The sequence below is a fragment of the Polyodon spathula genome, chromosome 9, assembly GCF_017654505.1.
Source record: "Polyodon spathula isolate WHYD16114869_AA chromosome 9, ASM1765450v1, whole genome shotgun sequence".
Classification (NCBI taxonomy): domain Eukaryota; kingdom Metazoa; phylum Chordata; class Actinopteri; order Acipenseriformes; family Polyodontidae; genus Polyodon; species Polyodon spathula.
This window is the reverse complement of record NC_054542.1, coordinates 3,948,953-3,968,765: the sequence shown is the minus strand read 5'-3', so window position 1 is coordinate 3,968,765 and position 19,813 is coordinate 3,948,953. Positions and strand designations below refer to the sequence as shown.

At 37.1% G+C, this 19,813-nt stretch overlaps 1 protein-coding gene across 1 annotated transcript; it reads left to right on the top strand.

Annotated features, from left to right (window-relative positions):
* The first annotated feature begins 332 nt into the window (after nt 1–332).
* LOC121320349 (NADPH oxidase 4) lies at nt 333–19,028 on the top strand. Its single transcript, XM_041258581.1, has 9 exons — nt 333–1,908; nt 2,114–2,176; nt 5,339–5,399; nt 8,378–8,459; nt 12,278–12,397; nt 12,660–12,768; nt 14,865–14,933; nt 16,370–16,470; nt 18,198–19,028. Exons 1-9 carry the CDS (start codon nt 1,873–1,875, stop codon nt 18,316–18,318), a joined length of 762 nt encoding a protein of 253 aa, XP_041114515.1. The 5' UTR covers nt 333–1,872; the 3' UTR covers nt 18,319–19,028.
* Nucleotides 19,029–19,813: the final 785 nt, after the last annotated feature.

The following is a 19,813-nucleotide window of genomic DNA, read 5'->3' as shown; positions in this document are numbered from 1 at the left end:
GAGCGTCATAATATGTGTGCTAATGCTGTTTTGTCATGTATGTTTATGAAGCCTTATGACTTATTTGAATTTACTACAGAAGATGCACACCCCCATCATTTTAGATATATCTAGAGAACTGCTTGTCTAATTGTATTAAAACATGGTTAGGTCAATATTTCACATGTGTTATACTTGCACTGGTGGCAGAACATCAAAATGTAAGGATATATAGAGTAGAGATGCATGTCTGTCTGCCATCCGTGCTTCACACTTGCGCGCATATATATATATATATATATATATATATATATATATATATATATATATATATATATATATATATATATATATATATATAGATAGATAGCTAGATAGAGGACCATTTATTCTTCTAATTGTTATAGAGCTTGACAGCATTATTTAACTCGAGGTATTGAGAATATCATAATATTGGACATAACTGCATACTGGTCAAATTATTTATAATGTATATTTTATTTTTTTTCTGGCGTTCTCCTGCCTGGATTAATTGATCATATTGAATATGCAGCATGTTCTAGAAGAAGTTGTAAATTAATGTCATGACGGCAGATACACCTCTGTGTGCTGTGCTCCAGTTCTTTCCTGACAGGTTCTGAGTGATGCCACGACTATACCCCATCCACCCAGAGCAATCAGGCTGAGCTGGTATAATAGATATAGAAGGGCCTTCTTACCATAGGGACGACTTGCTGCTTGGCCTGCTGAAACACTGTCTCTTAATCAAATTGAACCTCCTAAGTGATTAACTTGACCCATGTCTGTGGGCCGCGGCACCCCAATCTATTTTTTGTCAGGGCTGTGTTTGGCAGTATCTCGGCACAGGTTGAAATAATGCGGTTTAATTCTACTGATTATCTTTTTCAATCCACTGTATATAAAGACTTTTTTTTTAGGCATTTGCAAGTTGTAAGCGGATAATCAGCTAAGGGCACTGTATTCACTGGACATAGATCCTACAAAATTCAACCCAGTTTGACATTTTAGGAATATAAAGAGGTTGTTTGACCCATCATTTTCAAGTCCATCACTGTTGGCCAGAGGGCTGTATCTTATTGTTTCATTAATATAAAACAAAGGTTAAGGTTCATTGTCTGCTGGTAATGACTGCTGTGGAGGATATTAATGCTTTTACTAAACAAGCAAATGTTTTTTTTGTGTGTGTTTTGAAGACATTTGAAGTGTGTTTTTGTTATATGTTGGGTGTAATCGCTTAGGCTACTTGAAATGTATGTTGCTGTTCTTAAAGTGATTTTCAAGATTAGTCCCCTTTTTAGCTTTTCGAGGGCGTCTACCTTTGGGATAATGACCACTACAGGAAACCTGATTGGCTGAAATGATCTGTGATATTTCCAGCAAACTGTGTGTTGGCTGTCAGAATGGTTTCCTTTTTTTTTTTCCTCAAAAAGGTTGGAGTAGTAAAGCATGTTTTTTCTAGAACTAATTAAACTGTGAGCATAAGAAACTTATTTCTTATGTATCAGCCATCACAGTTGTAAATAGGCTGTGCTAGCTCGTAACTCTGATTTTATGATCTTTAAGATTTACAGCATGTACAACTTACCTGACAGTACTGAACTGAATAGCCTGTATTGATGTTTCACTCTTTTTTGACCATTGATAAATGCATTTCTATTTTTGATTGCTTAAAAAAAAAAAAAAAATCCTGCCTAGCTACAGTAGAATGATTGATTTTCCCGTTTTTTTTTGCATCTGTAACAGACTTGGCTGTGGGTGTCTGGCCCTCTTTGCCTTTACTGTGCAGAAAGACTTTACAGGTACTTTCGAAATAGTCGACCAGTCACCATTGTGTCTGTGACTAGCCTCCCCTGTGATGTCATCGAGGTGCGCATGGTAAAGAAAGACTTCACGGCCCGGCCCGGCCAGGTGAGGGTAATACTACACTGATATCTAAAAGCAAATAAGCAAAGACTTTTACTTTAGTCATCCGTATATCTTTTATATAATAACAATGTAATGTAATATTTCTTTTTCCGGCTTATTTTGCTGTTTTTCATGAATGTAAACAAGGCAATTGATTGTTACTTTGATTTGAGAAACTTATTTTTTTTCCCCATAATTCTTTTCTTAGTACGTAGTTTTACAGTGTTCAAGTATATCAACCTTTGAGAGTCATCCATTCACTCTTACAGTGGTAAGTCCTTGTCTTTTATCTTTATTGTTATATACTCAACATTTGTACTTTATAACACTGCATGCTTTGTCAATTAACACTGAATTGTATTTATGGCTCTCATGGACAACTTTTAATAGAATGTGTTAAAAATGTAAATAAACAAACATGGTTAATAAATAACATAATTAAGCAACTAAATAAATAAATTATATTGTGTTTTGATTGATGGTCACAATATAAATGTAAAAAAACAAACGAACAAAAAAAATAACAAGTTAAAAGACTTTAGTTGTTGTAGGTTACCTTTTATTCAACTATGAATTGAATTTTCCAACCAGTTAATAACAATATTAGCTAAAACAACTATAGAACTCAATAACTTTTAATATTAGGAAAAAAGAAATGAGTTAGAAATTATGAATAGTGTGCATGGTCCTTGGTGCCACTGACAGGATTACATGAAAGTTCCTCCAGTACTGCAGAGCCTCTGCAACAAGGAAACAAGGGAAGTGTGTTAACATTGACATGTCAAGAGTTTAATTGTTTCCTTAGGCTTGGAAAATATGCATCCACCTCCATGAACTCAAACCTAGTACACATTTAGGGACCCTGGTTGTATTGTATATTCCCACTGACAAGGTACATAAAGACCCTCAGTTTCAAGTTACCTAGCTGAGATGTTGTGGTCAGGTGCAGTGAATGAATCAGGTCCACACAATCTTTCTCCCAAAAACAGTCTGCGTGTTTTTAATAATAACAAAAATTATAACAAAGAATAAAAACACAAATAAGTCCATCCCTTTACCAGTGATGGTATTGGGGGGTACACGGCAGCTCTCTTAATTGAAATAAAAAGTAAACAAGACAGGACTTTGTCCGTCCCCATGTTCTCCGTGCACGCAGTGCTCTTGGTCCTGAGAAGCGTGGTGCCGTGAGTGGTGCGGTGCTGTGCTGTGCTGTGCTGTGCTGTGCTGTGCAGGGGCGTGCTCTGTATTTTGCCTGTCCGTGGCTCCTCCTCTGCAACACAAAACACACATAATCCCCAAACAAACAAATCAATACAGGCTCCGGCCGTCTGTTTTCATTCTCAGCGCAAGCCGGAGGTTTTGACGTAGCTGCTCCCCTTTGTACCCAGCAAACTCCTCCCCGCAGTCACCGCGTCGCCATGGTTTCCCTAATAGAGGGCTGCCCCGCAGCTGACTGCAATGGAATCGTCCTGAGTACTTGCAGCTACGCGCCCCTCCTAATATGGTCACCTTCCGGTTTCCACCTACCACCGAGGTGGCAGCTCTAGGAGGCAGCGCCCTTTCTAATCGGGAGGGAGATTTACAGCATCGATCCTTTCTCTCATCAGATGTCTTCAGCATTTCTATGTGCAGATGCAGTAGTTGCACAGTAACTTGAACTCTGCAACTGTTTAAGAGCTGAAAATAATTCAAGTTGTATGAAATTATAATTTCAGTGAAGGGTCTAGTTAAGTAACTGAGAGCTCAGTTGGAATGAAAACCATTTTTAGACTCCTGGAAGTAAATCCCCTTCGTCTCGCTGTTGTTGTGTATTGGACATCTTGCAAAACAAATGTCTAGGAGTCTTCAGGCATAAAAGACAGTGATGTTGGGTCAAGCCAAAGCTAAACCGTGCACATGTTCTTTTCTCATTAATGTACAGACTACACCAAACACAGCTAAAGTCTTTCCTGAAACTGGGGTGTTAAGGTTATTCTGGCAGGGATCTGTATAAGATATTTATTATCACTGTTGGAATATCAAATTCAACTGTCCACTGGTTTGGAATTCTTAGCCGTTTGCTTCATCCAAAAAAGAACTATCCAGGTGATGTACCACTTGCAGTCTCTCTTGCTCTTCCCAAGAGGTCCAGCTTTTCAGGAAAAGCCTGTATTTCCTTGCTTCCTGTTGGCAGGCTGTCATACTGCTCGCTGGAGGAGTCTGCTTTTCCTCAAACACTCTGTAGAAGTCTGCGGATGACCTCAAATTACAGCTCTGCTCATCTGTTCTGAGGTGTCATGTTTGTAAGCGGGGAATGTTATCATACAGGTCTGATTTTAAAGGTGGCGTTGCAAAAGCTGTGAACTTCATTTGTGGATCACCAACTGATAAATGTCAAAATTCCACTACATCTTATCCTGTGTGTAGATGTCGTCCTGTACATTGAACATAATACAGCATAGTTCTAAAGTTATTAAAAAAAAAACTACAATAAAAATGTTTATTAATAATAATAATAATAATAATAATAATAATAATAATAATAATAATAATATTATATAATTATAATAATAATATTAAGTACAATCTTCATATTTGAAATGATTTAATTTGTCATGTGTAAGGCCTTATAACATATTTCATTTCACAATTTGAGCAGCCAGCCCAAACTGCACAGGCCATATTTTCAAAGTGTTTCCTCCAGTCTTTAATTAACTCCCTGTTTTTTGAAAGTGGTAAAACACTTGTTCATTTTACAAAACCAGAAACAAACAGCCAAGTTTTATATATTTCCAGTTTTCTTCAGAACTCTGTTTTTTTTATTTTGTAACACTAACATTGTTTTTTAGTTTTAATTTAATTGTTTTTTTTTTTAATAACAGTAATTAATATCATCTTCACATCTACTTTTCCCTAATATCTCACCTATTTAATATCCTATGTGTGTGTGTGGTCCTATATATTTTCTTTGCTCATTTATTATTTTTACTAACTATTCCAGTAAAAGTGCTTCTAAAAAGTCTCCTCACGGCTAAATGGAAAAGCATATTAGTGTATCAGTTGTACTGGTTTCTTTGCACAATGCTTTACCGCTGGGCTTCAAGTGCAACAGTTATATGTTTCCTTTTCTTTTCAGAAGTGTTTTTTGCTGGAGTAGTTAATAAGTGAATAACTTATGCAAAATAAACAGAGAATCATGTACAACATGTAAAAGGATATTAAACGGGTAAGACATTTATATATTAGGAATATGTACAAAGTTTGTGTCTGGAAAAGCCATACAAAAATTGGTTTCTTTTAGGGTTATTTTTCAGGGTTGATTTTAAAGCAGAATTGAATCCAACTGTATGTTTGAACATGTGTGTGTGTGTGTGTGTGTATGTATGTATGTAGCATGTTTTTATCAAGATATTAAGTGCTGGATACATTAACTGTGGAATGTTTTGTATTATAGTGTCCGACTGAAAAGAGAGCAACCTTCGGGGTCCATCTTCGAGTGCTTGGAGACTGGACGAGTAAGTTCTAAAGATTTTTCTAGTTCACAAACGGGCACTCCCCAGTTAAAAATCACATTCAAGAAAAAATGTGCAATAACGTGAAGTCTATGCCAAAACAGTCTTGGATGGGGAATATAGGCCATTTTATAAACAGTTTAAGTACAACAGGCATTGGGTAGCCAGATGATGTTAATTCTTTTTAAAAAGCACCATGAACCAATCTAGACTTGGAGGCTTTAAAGCCCTGCGGGGGGGGGGGGGGGGGGGGGGGTTTATAAAATGATTTCAGCACCTCACATCTGTTCGTGACACGAAAACACAGTCTGTTACACAGCTCTGTGGGAAAGACTTTTCCTTCTTTTCATTAGGGAATGAGTCCCTTCCCCTGAGTTTTATTAATTAAACCATGTATAATTCAATTCTGTGTTGTTGTTGTTGTTTTTTTTTTTTTTTTTTTTTTTTTTTGGTTAAATGGAACAATATTACAACAAACATTAATGCTTGTCCCTGGGTGTCTGAAAAACAAACAAAAGAAACAGACACGGTGTGAAAGGGTAGCGTCAGAGACAGAAATCCGCAGTTTAAACGCTGGTGCGCACGTCTATTTTAACAAAACAAAAACACGAACAAAATAAACACGGCACGAGGGCCAAAATAAAAGGTTTAAACAAAAGAGGCTTCGCATTCACCTTCACCATCACTATCATTATCACTATCCCATTACAACAAACAAACACTCAACCCAAACTCTCCTACCAGACAAAGGATTTCTCCTTCCTTATATACATCTAGCCACTCCCCAGTTAACACTCAAGTATCTAATTGGAGAATGGCCACAACTGTAATACAAGGTGACAGATGAGTTGTGAGTTGTTTTGTAGAAGTGCTGTTGAAAGGTCATGAACGTGTTTAACCCTTAGCGATGCGTTTATTTAACTCCTGTCAGGCGCATCAGGTTCAATTTATTTTCACATAAAGCTGTTTATTTTACGCATACTGTTTTAAAAGTAATTTTATTCACAGTAAAACAGGTTTAAAAGGCACTGCTTATGAATAGGACACTCTACTTCATCTAGCCCTGCCCCACTCTTTCTTTCTTTGCTATATTTATCACATATCTGTTCATAGTAGTGCATACTTGGCCACTTCATTGGAACACCTGGAATAGTAGTGACATAGAGCCAGTGAATGTTCAGCTTTTACAATTCTTCACCACCGCTAACCCTTGGCATCTAGAAACACACCCCTGTGTGTTTCAATGGCCTCTGGTCATCTACATGTAGTTGAATAACACTATGTAACACAATTTTTGTTCCTGGGTAGTAAGTGTTATTTCCTAATTGCTTATGCCTCAAAAGTATAGAAAATGGCTATTATTCCCCACAAACTTTGCTTTTGTGACCAGGACAGGTAAATTTCAAAATATAACTATTTCCAATGAGAAAATGTGCGCTTTTCTGTCTTTGTTCACATAAAGTCAGAAAAAACAACATATGAATCCAAATTAACATGTATTTATACTAAAGTAATACAAAAATGACTACAAAAGATTTAGAAGTGAGTAGTTTTTCGAGATTTACGATTATACTGTAAATACTTTATGTGAACAAAAAGACACACATTTGCCCGTTTTCCCATTGGAAATAGTGATATTTTGAAATTTACAAAGCCAGTTCTTGAGTGTCTTGGTACGATGTAGAAACCAGTTCACAGACAAATTGTAACAGGAATAAAATACTGTTAATGGTATACTAGTAGCAGGTAGGTAGTTGAAAATGACTTTGTAATGTTGTGCTTTTAAACGGTCTTACCTTTGCATAAGCTGTACCATTTTTCTCTCCAGCATTCGATGCATGCAACTCTGATTTCAGGTTTCAGAGTTCTGAGCATTACAAACATTCAGCCCTATATTAACCAAACTCATTAAAGAGGCTTGGAGTTTAACCTTTAGAAAATGTATAAAGCAGGAGCATTTGGATGTTGGGAGTACAATAAATAAACTCTCACCTTCTTAATTGCCTGTACGTTTTATGTATATATACAGTTTTCTTTGGCTGCATTATCTTGCTTTGACATTCAAAGGAACGCCTGTTAAGGCATATTATGTTCCCTGGTGACTTGAATGACATCATAAACATTCCATGCTGAGGGTGTGCCAAACAGAACTGCTGCATGAGTACCGGTATACTGTTTCATGAATTGTAATGAACAGGCCCATGTTTAGCACTTACACATTTTAGCAGTGCCTCCTAAAATAGCTTTGCTGTGTAAATAAGAACATAAGAACAGTTTGGGAACGAGAACAGGCCGTTCGGCCCATCAAGGCTTGTCCCTTGTTAACATTCCTTTCATCTCGACGGAGGGGGATCTAATTTAATTGGGCAATTTGTTTATTTATTTATTTTTTTAAATAAATGTTCCCCTGGTAGGCTGTTCCATTCATTTATAACTGTTTAATAAAAAGTGCTTAAAAAGTGCTTTCTTAACATTACAATGTATTTGCCTCCAGTCTGCCCTGTTACAGAGAAGTCCCCTTATTAGGTTGTGAGTCCACTACTCCCCCGAGTTGACCTGTTTATTGGTTGGTAAATTATTTGTAGTTTTGTGTCATTGCTTTGGTTTCCTGGCAAGGGAAACTGACTGTCTTGTTTTATACATGTGACATAGCTGTTTATGAACTCTTACAAAAGCAAGCGTGCCTTACATTTGACTATTTCTAGACATGCTGCTGGTCCAGACAAGCCAGCTGCGCTGTTGGTTATACTGTTTTAGCAGAGGCCCCTTTTATTTCCCCTGGGGGGGAATCGAGCACTTAGCATGACCGTAAGCAATTACACCTCAAAGGGGCTGCAGGTTGTGCTTTCTGTTTTACATATGAACTCTAAAAGCTACTGTATGACCAGAAGGTGCATTAATAGTGTTCGATATCCTTATATTGGTTATGACTGCCATTATAGGCTTTATTTATTTATTTATTTGTGTTATAATTTTCACAGGACAATTTAAGGAGCTGTTGCTTTCAAAATCGAGCCCGGACTCTGAGATCCTGCCTATTGTCCAGCAAAGACGATATCCCACGTAAGTCCAGTAAAAATACTGCCTAATGTAATTTACGACTGGTGACTGTGCATTCTGGGTTTGATGTAATATATTCATTTGTAGGGTTATCCACTTCTAGCATTAACCAATGTTGAACTGTATTTAATAATTCACACCTTTTTACTGCGGTTCTGAGTAAAATGAGAATGGATTCAGTTTCACTACACCAAACTACTACACAGATTATTATTATTTTTTTTTTATTCTGTCAGTACTTGAATTATCAGATTCAAGGCATTCCTGTGCTCCCTAGAAACTTCAAACAAATCTGATGAAGATGAAGAAAACCTATTTTTAGCAGAGATTGTGCTAAGTTGTGAATCTGGTTCTATGAGATCCTGTTTTTGTGGGTACACCATGTGATGGATATGTGCCACTACTACACCTGCTGAAGAGTAATATGAGTCTTGTAATGAAACTTTTACCATTTCAAGCACTTCAATTTAAAACAATCGCTCATATTTTTGGCATGTGTTCTCTGGCACTTTCCTCCTGTCCATTGCAATCTTATGGACCGCTCAGCTGGGGGTGAGTGGGAGATAATTTTTAAGAAATATCTTTTACAATGTTAACAAAGTTTCTGCACAAACTATGCACTGAATACCCTGGTCGGAGTTCTCGCCAGTGATCTGCATTTTCTTTGTCAGTTTGGGTGCAGTATTGCAGTAGTGCCTCATATTTACAGTATGAATGTCCTCGCTTCAGGGCTAATATTTCAAGTCAGTCAGTCTTACAAAAGGTTAGCAATCCAGGCATATTTATGTAATGCTGCAGAGAGGGAATGTTAGCCTGCAGGGCACTGCTGTATCCCATCAGTCAAACCTGTCACTCATAACATCCTGAATTATGGCATGTTCCCAAGATGGAATTTGAAGTGCAACTCCTCCGTACACGGCCAGGCCTCTTTATCTTTTAAATACTCAACGGTTGGACTAAACCATAAGTACAGTACAGAAGTTTGATACTTTGACACATGAAACTCCAGTTCTGCGATTGACTGAACTTGACTCGTACTTCATAAAATGGCTTCAGCTGGTAATTCATCTTTACTTCCAACAGAATTATAACTAAGTTTTTTGTTTAGTTTTTTTGCAATTTTGTCATCACAGTTGTACCTGGTGACTGAATCTGTTTTATTTTTCCATCAAGCACCATGGACATCCCAAATTTAAGCAAAACCGAAGTTGGGTTTGTTGTACACAGTATCGTCCTAAAACTGTAATGTTTATTCTGTAACGTAGCCTTAGAACCAGCATTAGAGCTTGAAACAAAATAGGTTTTCACAGCAGTGAGTGTATTTTAGAATTTTCTAAATTCAGTAGAAAACAGTCCTACCAACTGTCCTGCTATGCAAATACTTAACCTCTGACACATTTTGAATGATCCAAGACAAAACAAAAGCGCTCTTTCAAAATTTCAATTCACAGCCTTTCCTTTCTCCTCTTTTGTCTTGCATTTGATGTCTAACAGAAAATGACAGACGCACCCAGGGCAATGTTTAGCTGTGTTGGGGAGCACGATAGCCAAGCTTTTGTAGTCGGCAGCAGTAATTTGAAGCCGAAACTGGAACTCTGCCTGAGCTGCATGTCAGCAGTTGTCTTACTTTATTCCCTTTGCTGGGAGACACAGCTTTATCAACAACCAGCAATCTGTGCTTCCCTGACAGATTCCACCAGTGCTGAAAAACTGCCCTGCTGAAAGGTAGATCAATTTCCCTACCAATAACTGGCTTCAGATTATACCTCCATCTCTGGAGGCTGTGTGGTCCAGTGGTTAAAGAAAAGGGGCTCATAACCAGGAGGTCCCCGGTTCAAATCCCAGCACCCTCACTTACTCGCTGTGTGACATTGAGCAAGTTATTTAACCTTGTGCTTCATCTTTTGGGTGAGATGTTGTTGTAAGTGACTGTGCAGCTGATGCATACTTCACACACCCTAGTGTCTGCAAGTCGCCTTGGATAAAGGCATCTGCTAAATAAATAATAATAACAATAATACCATGTATAGCCGTCTTTTTTCAGCAGTATCATCAAGACTGTTAATTAAATTGTGGTGCAACTTGGTATCGGTATTTATTTTGGCCTCTAGATGGTTGAGATGCTATTTCACAGAATGTGGATGATTGGAGGTCTGTGTTCTTGCACAATCATTTAAATACACACACTGTATGTTTAATATAGTATTATCTTTTATTTTTTTTAGAGTTTTATTAAGTGGTACCCTTTTTGTATTTAGAACAAATGTAATTTGATAAATTGTCAGTAAGGTTAAATGTATGTTTGTAGGATGTTTGTGTATTTGGTTGATGCTGGTGAAGTGCAGCAAAATCAACTTTACTTAATTTCAGAGTAAATGAGACACTGCACTTAAAAATAGAGAGGAACAACCACCGTGGCATCAAGTATTCATAACCTACAGCTCCTGGACGCACCACAGAATAGTGTAATACATAAGAAATTCCATTGCTACCTGGAGTCGCAATATGATATCATCCTTCCCTTTTAAGGTGGTATTGGGTATCATTAATTAGAATAGGATTTCCTACAATAAAACTAAATGGTGGTTACTCAAACCGCCATTGCTTTCGGCATAAGGTGGATGGAGATGTTTCATAGTCATTTCTGTAGATTGTAATATGCCTGTTTGCTATTCAAGTAGTAACGTGCCTCTTCCCACTGTAAGAGTGGAGAAGCACATTGTTAATTGAATAACAGAAAGAAAATGACGACTTTCCTAAGACCTCACATTCCATTCCAGCACTGAGGACGGCAATCTGGTGTTTATTTTGTCTAAGATATGTCAGCTGACCTGCAGTATGAGAATGTTTAGCAGTGTTGACTAAGTGGAGTGAAATGCAGTTATCAGATTGAACTAATTGTAGTTACAGTAATTACAGTATTGTATTACTTTAACAGTTCTGAACATCTGTATTTGCTATTTAGTTTGTTATATTACTGTATTATATATGTGCAGCTTCTTATAACATTAGAAAAGTAGGTTATTAGAAAAGTACAATTTTATAAATGTACACTTTTGAATTCACTGTGTTGAATGATGTAAAAAATAAAAAACTAAGTCAAAAATAAGAAGATAAAGAAAGACAAATCACATTGTAACTAACATTTTTTTTCCATGTTTATGACTAAGCATTTTCTATAGGTAAACTGAGTTTCATTCTTCACAAATGTCATCTTTGTCTTAGCAGCAAAGGGTTACTGGGATACTATGCACTCCATTCTGTCCTAAAAACTTTTTTCCAGTTGCTATACCCTATTCATGCTTACCATTTTCATCGATACCTTGGATTTTGTATTAGCTTTGAGCCCAATCACTTTGAATAAGTAGCAACAGGTAAGTAAGTAAATAAGTCGAATACAAGAAACAAATACACTTTATTAAAATGTATACTTTTTGCAATTTGCAGTAAGTATTCAACCATGCCACAGAAACAGCTCTGTGGAATTGGTAAAAGCAATAGATTAACCATTTTGATGAAAAAATTCAGACACCAAAGCACTTTATTAATTTAGAGATTTTTAGGCCCGGGTGTGCAACCTGACAAAAATCTAATCTTTAGTTGTTCACTTCATCTTCAAAAGTCGAAAGTGCAGTCCTTTAAGCACTGTTGTCTTTATTGTCAAAATTCAAGCCAATATTTCATGCAGCAAATACCTGCTCCCATAGGTTCTGGTAATTCCATTGTTCTACAGGTTCCATTTCCTGTGCCTCCAATTCTTGACCTGCCAGTGACTCCAGGCAGTTCACCATTTTAACAACATGCTTCTGTGGTTTTCCTAGGCTGTATGTAGATGGGCCGTTTGGGAGTCCATCTGAAGAAGTCTTTAACTATGAAGTCAGCCTGTGTGTCGCTGGCGGTATAGGAGTCACCCCTTTTGCTTCTGTACTTCACGCACTACTGTAAGTCTTATAAAAAAAAAAATGCCCTTCATGTTGAAATATCAATTTTCCAAAGATTTAAGTGTTGTAAGGAAAACCATTGTCTGTCGCCCTGGTAAAGTGGTAGTAATTAAGTTGGTCATACAACCCTAAAGCATATGAACCTAATACAAATAATACACATGTAAAGTTTACAAAAAATAAAACTTTCCCAGAATAATAATGAATACCAGTACAGTAATATTTAAGGACCCTGACATTTTGTCTTTTTTTTTTCTTCCAGAGATGAATGGAGGCATTTTAAACTCAGGAGGCTATATTTTGTCTGGGTTTGCAGGGAAATCCAGTCCTTCTACTGGTTTGCTGATCTGCTGTGTGCTCTGCATCAGAAGGTATTTGAAGGTCTCTTTTTCTGTGAGTCTTTGATAACAGACAGCGATTTGTGACCTGTGTCAAAATTGTTAAAATCATCACAACAATTAATTCAGAAAAAAAAACATCTGCAATTGTTGGTACTATGAAGTTATTTAAGAAGTGAACATTTAGATCAGTGACTGACTTTTTAAATGTATTCATTTTTATTTCTAAATAATTATATCAAGCAATGAACTCACAAAGACTGAGAATTTACAAGCAGGATTTTGCCACTTGGAATACTAAAATAATGCAGACACATTTGAAAATCTTCAGAATTGTGTAATTAGAGTATTGTGTCTGCTGCAATTAATGTAAAATTAAAGAGGAAATTGTAGCCATAAAACAGTATTCACCTTAAGTGACCTGCAGTGATCTCAGCCACTTTGTCTTCTGTGATAGATGTAGTAATTCCTTCCACAGCAACAATACACTTCAGAGTTTTTTGTCACAGGCCATAACATGTATAGCTAGAGTTAATTATTTTAATATGGGTTTATCATTTCCTAAGCAAATCAGTATCGCTACACATCGGCATGTCCTGAATATATATATATATATATATGATATATATACACATGTCTGAAATATTGTCACATATATATATATATATATATATATATGAATATATATATATATATATAACATTTTATAGATCCTCTTCACAATATTGTGTGTGAAATTTTGTAGATTACTTTGTATACCCAGGAGATAGAAGGCACTCTAGTTTATTGAAACTAAGTGATCGGTCTTGCAGTATGTCTACTACCAGTTTGACTTTGATTGCGTTTCATTAAGAATTGATCCATTAACACTGTGCTTGGAGTGGCAAAAAGGGTCAAGGTATAAAGAGCCATTTGATTCCAGACTATTGTAGGTGGGAGGTCTTTCCCTCATGGATATTATGTGTAAATTAATGTACCCTATAATGTTTTAAATCTTTCATTATAATAGGGTTTAAGGTATATCGCCACCTGGTGGGTTAGTGCTGTAATTACTGTAGCAGTTTTTCTTAGAAGTACACTGCTGGACAACATCAAAGGAGCAACGTTTTTCCAGAACACATTTAACAACAAGAATAAAATTTAATTATTTCAAGGGAGTACTTCTTCCTTACCTCATTACTGATCACCCACCATATGCAGACTAATCACAGTGAAGGGTGTTTACACAGGGAGGGACTACCACTTCCTCACTGATACAAAAACACTACCATACAGTTGTTAATGAGTGCACTGTAGAAGGCACTAGCTGAAACATGTGTCTGTCTACTTAGACATTTTATAAGACAAAGTAAAGGTGTCTCCAAAAGTCAGAGCAGTCCTCCAGTTAAGCAACCTGGTCAGGGATGATTTATAATGCTTTAATCCCACAGATGTATGTCTTGTCTGTGCTAGTATAGGATAATGTTTAGCATTGCATTGTCAGCACAGGGAGAGGGAGAGGGAGAAAAGCTGTCTGTCGTTGCAGAAAGTCCTCTGCAGAGTCCATTACACTCAGAATGTGTGCTGCTGTAAAGCTCCTGTCACACTTGCACTTCCAGACCCAGGTTCTGGCTACCCAGGTCACAGTCCTGCGTAGTGTGAGACCACGTACCTGGGTCGTACCCAGGCTGACGCGCTTTGACCCGGGTGGAGCGAGACAAAATGCATGATGGCCGTTCATATGCCGACGAAATAACAAATAGCCACGCCTGCGTGAAGGTTTACTTCCGCAAAGAACGTTTTTGTTTAACCATATTTTAGTTGCTTGAGACATACCATGAGACAGATTGCAGCAGGGATGAAGAAACGTTTGGGCCGACGGTTCAGTCCAGAGAAGCTTGGATGGAAGCGTCTGTAACAGGCTGCTTCCGGGGCGTTGATATGTGTATTGTTTACTTGTCTGGTAGCAAGTCAACCCTGCTTTATCAAAAGCAGTATGAAATCACGTACCCAACCTGGGTAGATCATGCCAGTGTGAAAGGGGCTTAAGTTGAAAGGTCAGAACTCTCCTAGACGAGAGTCCTGTCTAATGTTGTTGCCTACCTCACATTCAAGGGTTACATCTCCGTTTTTTTTTTCTCTCCTCTCAGCTTTGGCAGGAGAATCGTCCAGACTATTTAAACATCAAGCTGTACCTCAGTCGTACAGATGGGATACAGGTATGGAGCCCATTTGGATGATGAGAAAGCCAGTTACAGATGAGGAAAACAACATAGTCAGGTTGTTCCTTAGAACTTAGAAACATAATTGAGTTCCCATTCTTTCACTTATTCTTGCCAAATTTTGCAGGACTCTAAAGGAAGTCTTTAAAAACAGTCTTTGTCTTTTATACTGGTTTTTATTTATATTACAAATACTGTATACATATAAACCATCCCTTGCTAGTTATTAAAAATACACATCGGGCAATCAATCCTCTACAGTAATGTTAGTGTCTTGTTGCCTGAGTAATAGCTGTTAGAGTGGTTTAACTGGTCCAGATTATTCACCTGATTTCAAGGGGGTATCTGGTTTTAGTGTGTGTCTATGTAATTGTAAGAGTCTGCCTTCCCCATCTGTTCAGTGCACACAGCAGAGGGGAAGCGGCTGTCTAGCTACAATAGGTTAAATACTAACCAGTACTGTGCTATTAGTATAATATAGCCATTGGAATACTGACTCTAGAGAATGAAAATAAATCCTGTTTTTAGCAGTTGTTCATCAAACCACAAATAGCTAGTTAAGATACAATGTAGAATAAAACCTTGTGTTTTCCTCCAACAAGAAAGTAGTTTTTATGTGGATTGCAAAAAAAAAAACCTACAAGATACTTCCTTTAAAAAAAAAAAAAAAAAAAAAAAAAAAAACAGGTGGTGAATATGGTACGGGATGTTGAAACAGAGAAATGCAGTGGGCACAGTACTGTTCATCATAGGAGGAGTTCTCTGTAACTGGACTTTGTCTACAAATTGATTTGTACTCGTGTCTCATTGTACTTGAGATAATGGGGAACTCTCAAGGTTAGGCTGTCGTGCTGTCACAGCTATTAAGAACATGTCCCCTTTTCAGTTCAGTCCCATTGTAGACAATGCTGCCTCTGCAGGAACAACTTTGCAGCCTCTCTCTTATCATCCTTCTGTTGGTCATGCTGATAGGAGTTCTTTCAAACCAATACATTTCAGACAGTTCAAGTTTTGCACAGAGTCACAACTCCCACTGGAACAAGGTCATTGTAGAAGAGGGTTTCTCCTTGAACCTAGCAAAAAGTGACACATTTCAAAATAATGTAGGCAAACATTGAACTGGTACAGATGGAAATTGGGCCCCTTGTCTTCAATATGTGGAGTACAACAGTAGGATTCTCTCAAGTCAAGTTCCATTATAAGTTCCATGGATCTTTAGTCATACTCAATTGCTTTATAAGTAAGAGGCCTTAAAACAATACCTAGCAGAGATTAGTTGGATCCTAAGCTTTTAGTAAATATAGGCAATGCTGTCAACAAAGAAACTTGATTTACATTTCACAATCTTTCTCTTCTAGCATTTGTTTTGCAGTTCTACTGTAAGTAAAATAAAGCATCTACTTCCTTTTGATGTTTGTTTTTTTTTGCTGTAGAATCTCATTGGTGAGAGGTATCGGGCACTGAACTCGAGGCTTATCATAGGAAGACCTCGATGGAAACTTCTTTTTGAAGAAATCTCAAAGTGCAATAGACAGTAAGTAGAGAGACTGTCAAAGTATAAGTGTTTTTTTTTTGTTTGTTTGTTTTTTAAATCGGTCATGTTGATTTATATATGGTCTGCTGTGCATTATGAGGAAATATTTCATTTAGGTGGTTATGTGACATATACAGTGCCTTAAAATATTCAGCCCCCATCCCTTTTTTCACATTTAAGAGTCTCACAGCCTGGGATTTTGATGCATTAGATTGGGAATTTTTATTTGTGAGCCACACATTCTTCTTTACAGTCACCCCCAAAAAGAAAGAAAATATTAAACAATAAATTAATAAAAATTAAAAGACTGAAATGTCATCATTTAAGTATTCATCCCCCTGGGTCAATACTTGGTTGAACCACCTCTGGCAGCTATTACAGCCAGTAGTCTCTTCGAATAAGTCTCTATGAAGCAATATTTGCCCATTCCTCCTTGCAAAATTGCTCAAGCCATATCAAGGTAGTTGGGGAACTGTGATAGACAGCAATTTTGAGGTCTTGCCACAGACTTTCGATGGGATTAAGGTCAGGACTTTGACTAGGCCACTCAAGGACATCTATTTAAGCCACTCTAGTGTTGCTCTGGTAGTGTGCTTTGGATCATAGTCCTGTTGAAAGACAAACTTCTTCCACAGTTTGAGTTTTTTGGCAGAGGAGCGCAGGTTTTTATCAAGGATTTCTCTGTATTGTGCGCCATTCATCCTCCCATCAATCCTGACAATATTGCCAGTCGTTGCTGCTGAAAAGCATCCCCATAACATGATGCTACCACTGCCATACTTTACGGTGGGGATGGTGTTACCTGGCTGGTGTGCAGTGTTTGATTTGCGACACACATACCGCTTAGCGTTCTGGCCAAAAGATTCCACTTTAGTCTCATCAGACCACAGTACGTTCTGCAGTATCTTCTAGGTGACGTTTTGCAAACTCCTTGCGGGCAAGGATATGTTTTTTTTTCAGCCAGGGCTTCTTCCTTGCCACTCTCCCATAAATGCCCTTTTTGTGGAATGCCTTGGAGATTGTTGATACATGAACATCGTCTTCCATCTCAGCCACTGACTTCTGTAACTCATTCAGAGTCGCAGTTGGCTTCACAGTAGCTTCCCTAAGAAGTGCCCTTCTTGTCTGGCAACTAAGTTTAGAGGGGCGGCCTGATCTAGGCAGTGTGGTGGTAGTTTCGTATTTTTCCCTCTTCTGTATGATAGACTGAACTGAGCTCCGAGGGATGTTCAATGCCTTTGAAATGGTTTTGCACCCTTCCCCAGATTTGTGCATCTCTATAATCACATCGCTGACTTCTTAGAGTGCTCTTTCATCTTTATTTTGATTCTTTCTTTTGAAAGTCTCTACCATACTGTGGGGCCATACAGAGAGAGAGCGGTATTTATCCTCACAGATTAATTTGAAGCAGGTGATCCACTAATTTCTTACACAGGTGGAGTCCATCAACAAATTGTGCGACTTGTTGAGGTAATTTATATATATATATTATATATATATATATATATATATATATATATATATATATATATATATATATATATATATATATATGTGTGTGTGTGTGTGTGTGTGTGTGTGTGTGTATGTATGTATATATATATATATATATATATATATATATATATATATATATATATATATATATATATATATATATATATATATTTTGTTTTGTATGATTTTTCCATTGTGTGTGTATTAATTTGTTTTATTTTAATTTACAGGAAAAATGTAGGTGTATTTTGCTGTGGGCCAAAAGAAATCTCCAAGACCTTACACAAACTCAGTAACAGCACCAGCAACTCTGGGACAACATTTGAATACAACAAAGAGTCATTCAGCTGAACATGCCTTAATGAAGTGCAATTATTAAGTGGACTGCGAACCAAGAAAGGTCAGCCTTATCTTTCATGCCACAGAAAAATAAAACTGGTTCTTGGAGGGAGAAGAGATAGGACCATTATAAATGAACATCTGCTGATGTGGGTGCAAATCGAAATTCAACTGGCATGTATTTAAACTTGTATAGTATTCGCTTTTTGCAAAAAAATTTTTTTTTACATGTGTATTTTATTTATTACATTTTAAATGTGAGATATCTGTTTTTATTTTTTGTTTTTTAGGATTGGTGTATCATGTAAGCGTTTAATATAGCTTTTGATATGGACACACATTTTATAATACAAAAAGATGGTCTTGAATTGTAATTTTTTTGCTGATGCCAAATACAGTGATCTGCAGCAGACCTCTTTATTCTTTCATTTGCTAATTGGCTTTTTTTTTATCCCATGAGTGAAAAAACATACATTTTACCTTGTAGGGCTTTCACTATAGCTGGATTAATAACAGCTAACGTTGTATTAAAACCATTTGTTTTTGCTAAAATCAATGACATGCTGAAGTGTGTGTGTGTGTGCTGCATTTTTCATGTGTGTGGGTGGTTATTTTTCCTGGGAGAAATGTTCAGTTTTAGTTTTGCACTTTTCAAAAATGGTGATACTAGATGAGTGATAATGTGGTGCATAAGCATGAATAAATTCAGGATTTCTGTTTCTACTAAATGTGTAAAACACTTGTCATTGTGTGATACAAAAGGCTTGGATCGATTTTAATACAAAAATATGTCAATGAATCATTCTGTCATATACATCAGGATATGTAATGCAAGTGAATGTACTGTACCAGTATATACATTTTTGTATTAGCTATCAATGGGGAAATACATTTTTATGAAAAAGAAAAACAGCCTGGAGGCCTTGACCATACCAATTTAAAGCTATGCCAAGAGAAATTAGCATTAAAGCATCTGGTAACTCTCTGGAAAGGTGTCTAAAAGCCGAACACATTGAAAGCCTTTATTAAGGTTCCATCTAATAGTGATCCCATAGGTCCTGCTGTTGCCGAAATAGCCTAACTTTCCATAGTCTCGATATATCATTCCAATCTGATATAGCGTAGTCAGTTGAACACCCCTAGCTATACAGATTAAATGCCATGTACAGCACTTGAAGGGTTACTGTGATGTATTATTGTACATACAGGGAAATTCAGTATTTTGTTAACACTTTCTTTCCTTCTTGGTGTCATTGTAGGGCCAGGTAAGTGGAGCTCCCTCTGCTGCCTTGCTTGTGCAGTGCACTCTCCAGAGCATGTTCTGAGCTGATCATCTGCTATTGCGTCTGATTCACTGTTGCTCATTTATTTGACTAATTATATTTAAAGTACTCCAGGAGCAGGAAACCTGTTCCTTTTAAATGACACGTTAAAGTTTGACGTCACAGTATGTACAGTACATAGAACAAACATGAAAACTAGTGAACATTGATAAGCAACTCCACTG

Bases quoted from the DNA above. Each gene is read 5' to 3' on its own strand.
- LOC121320349 (XM_041258581.1), top strand. From the start codon at position 1,873: ATGGTAAAGAAAGACTTCACGGCCCGGCCCGGCCAG. The intron at 1,909-2,113 runs GTGAGGGTAATA...TTCTTTTCTTAG, and splicing joins TCACGGCCCGGCCCGGCCAG to TACGTAGTTTTACAGTGTTC. The intron at 16,471-18,197 runs GTAAGTAGAGAG...TTTAATTTACAG, and splicing joins ATCTCAAAGTGCAATAGACA to GAAAAATGTAGGTGTATTTT.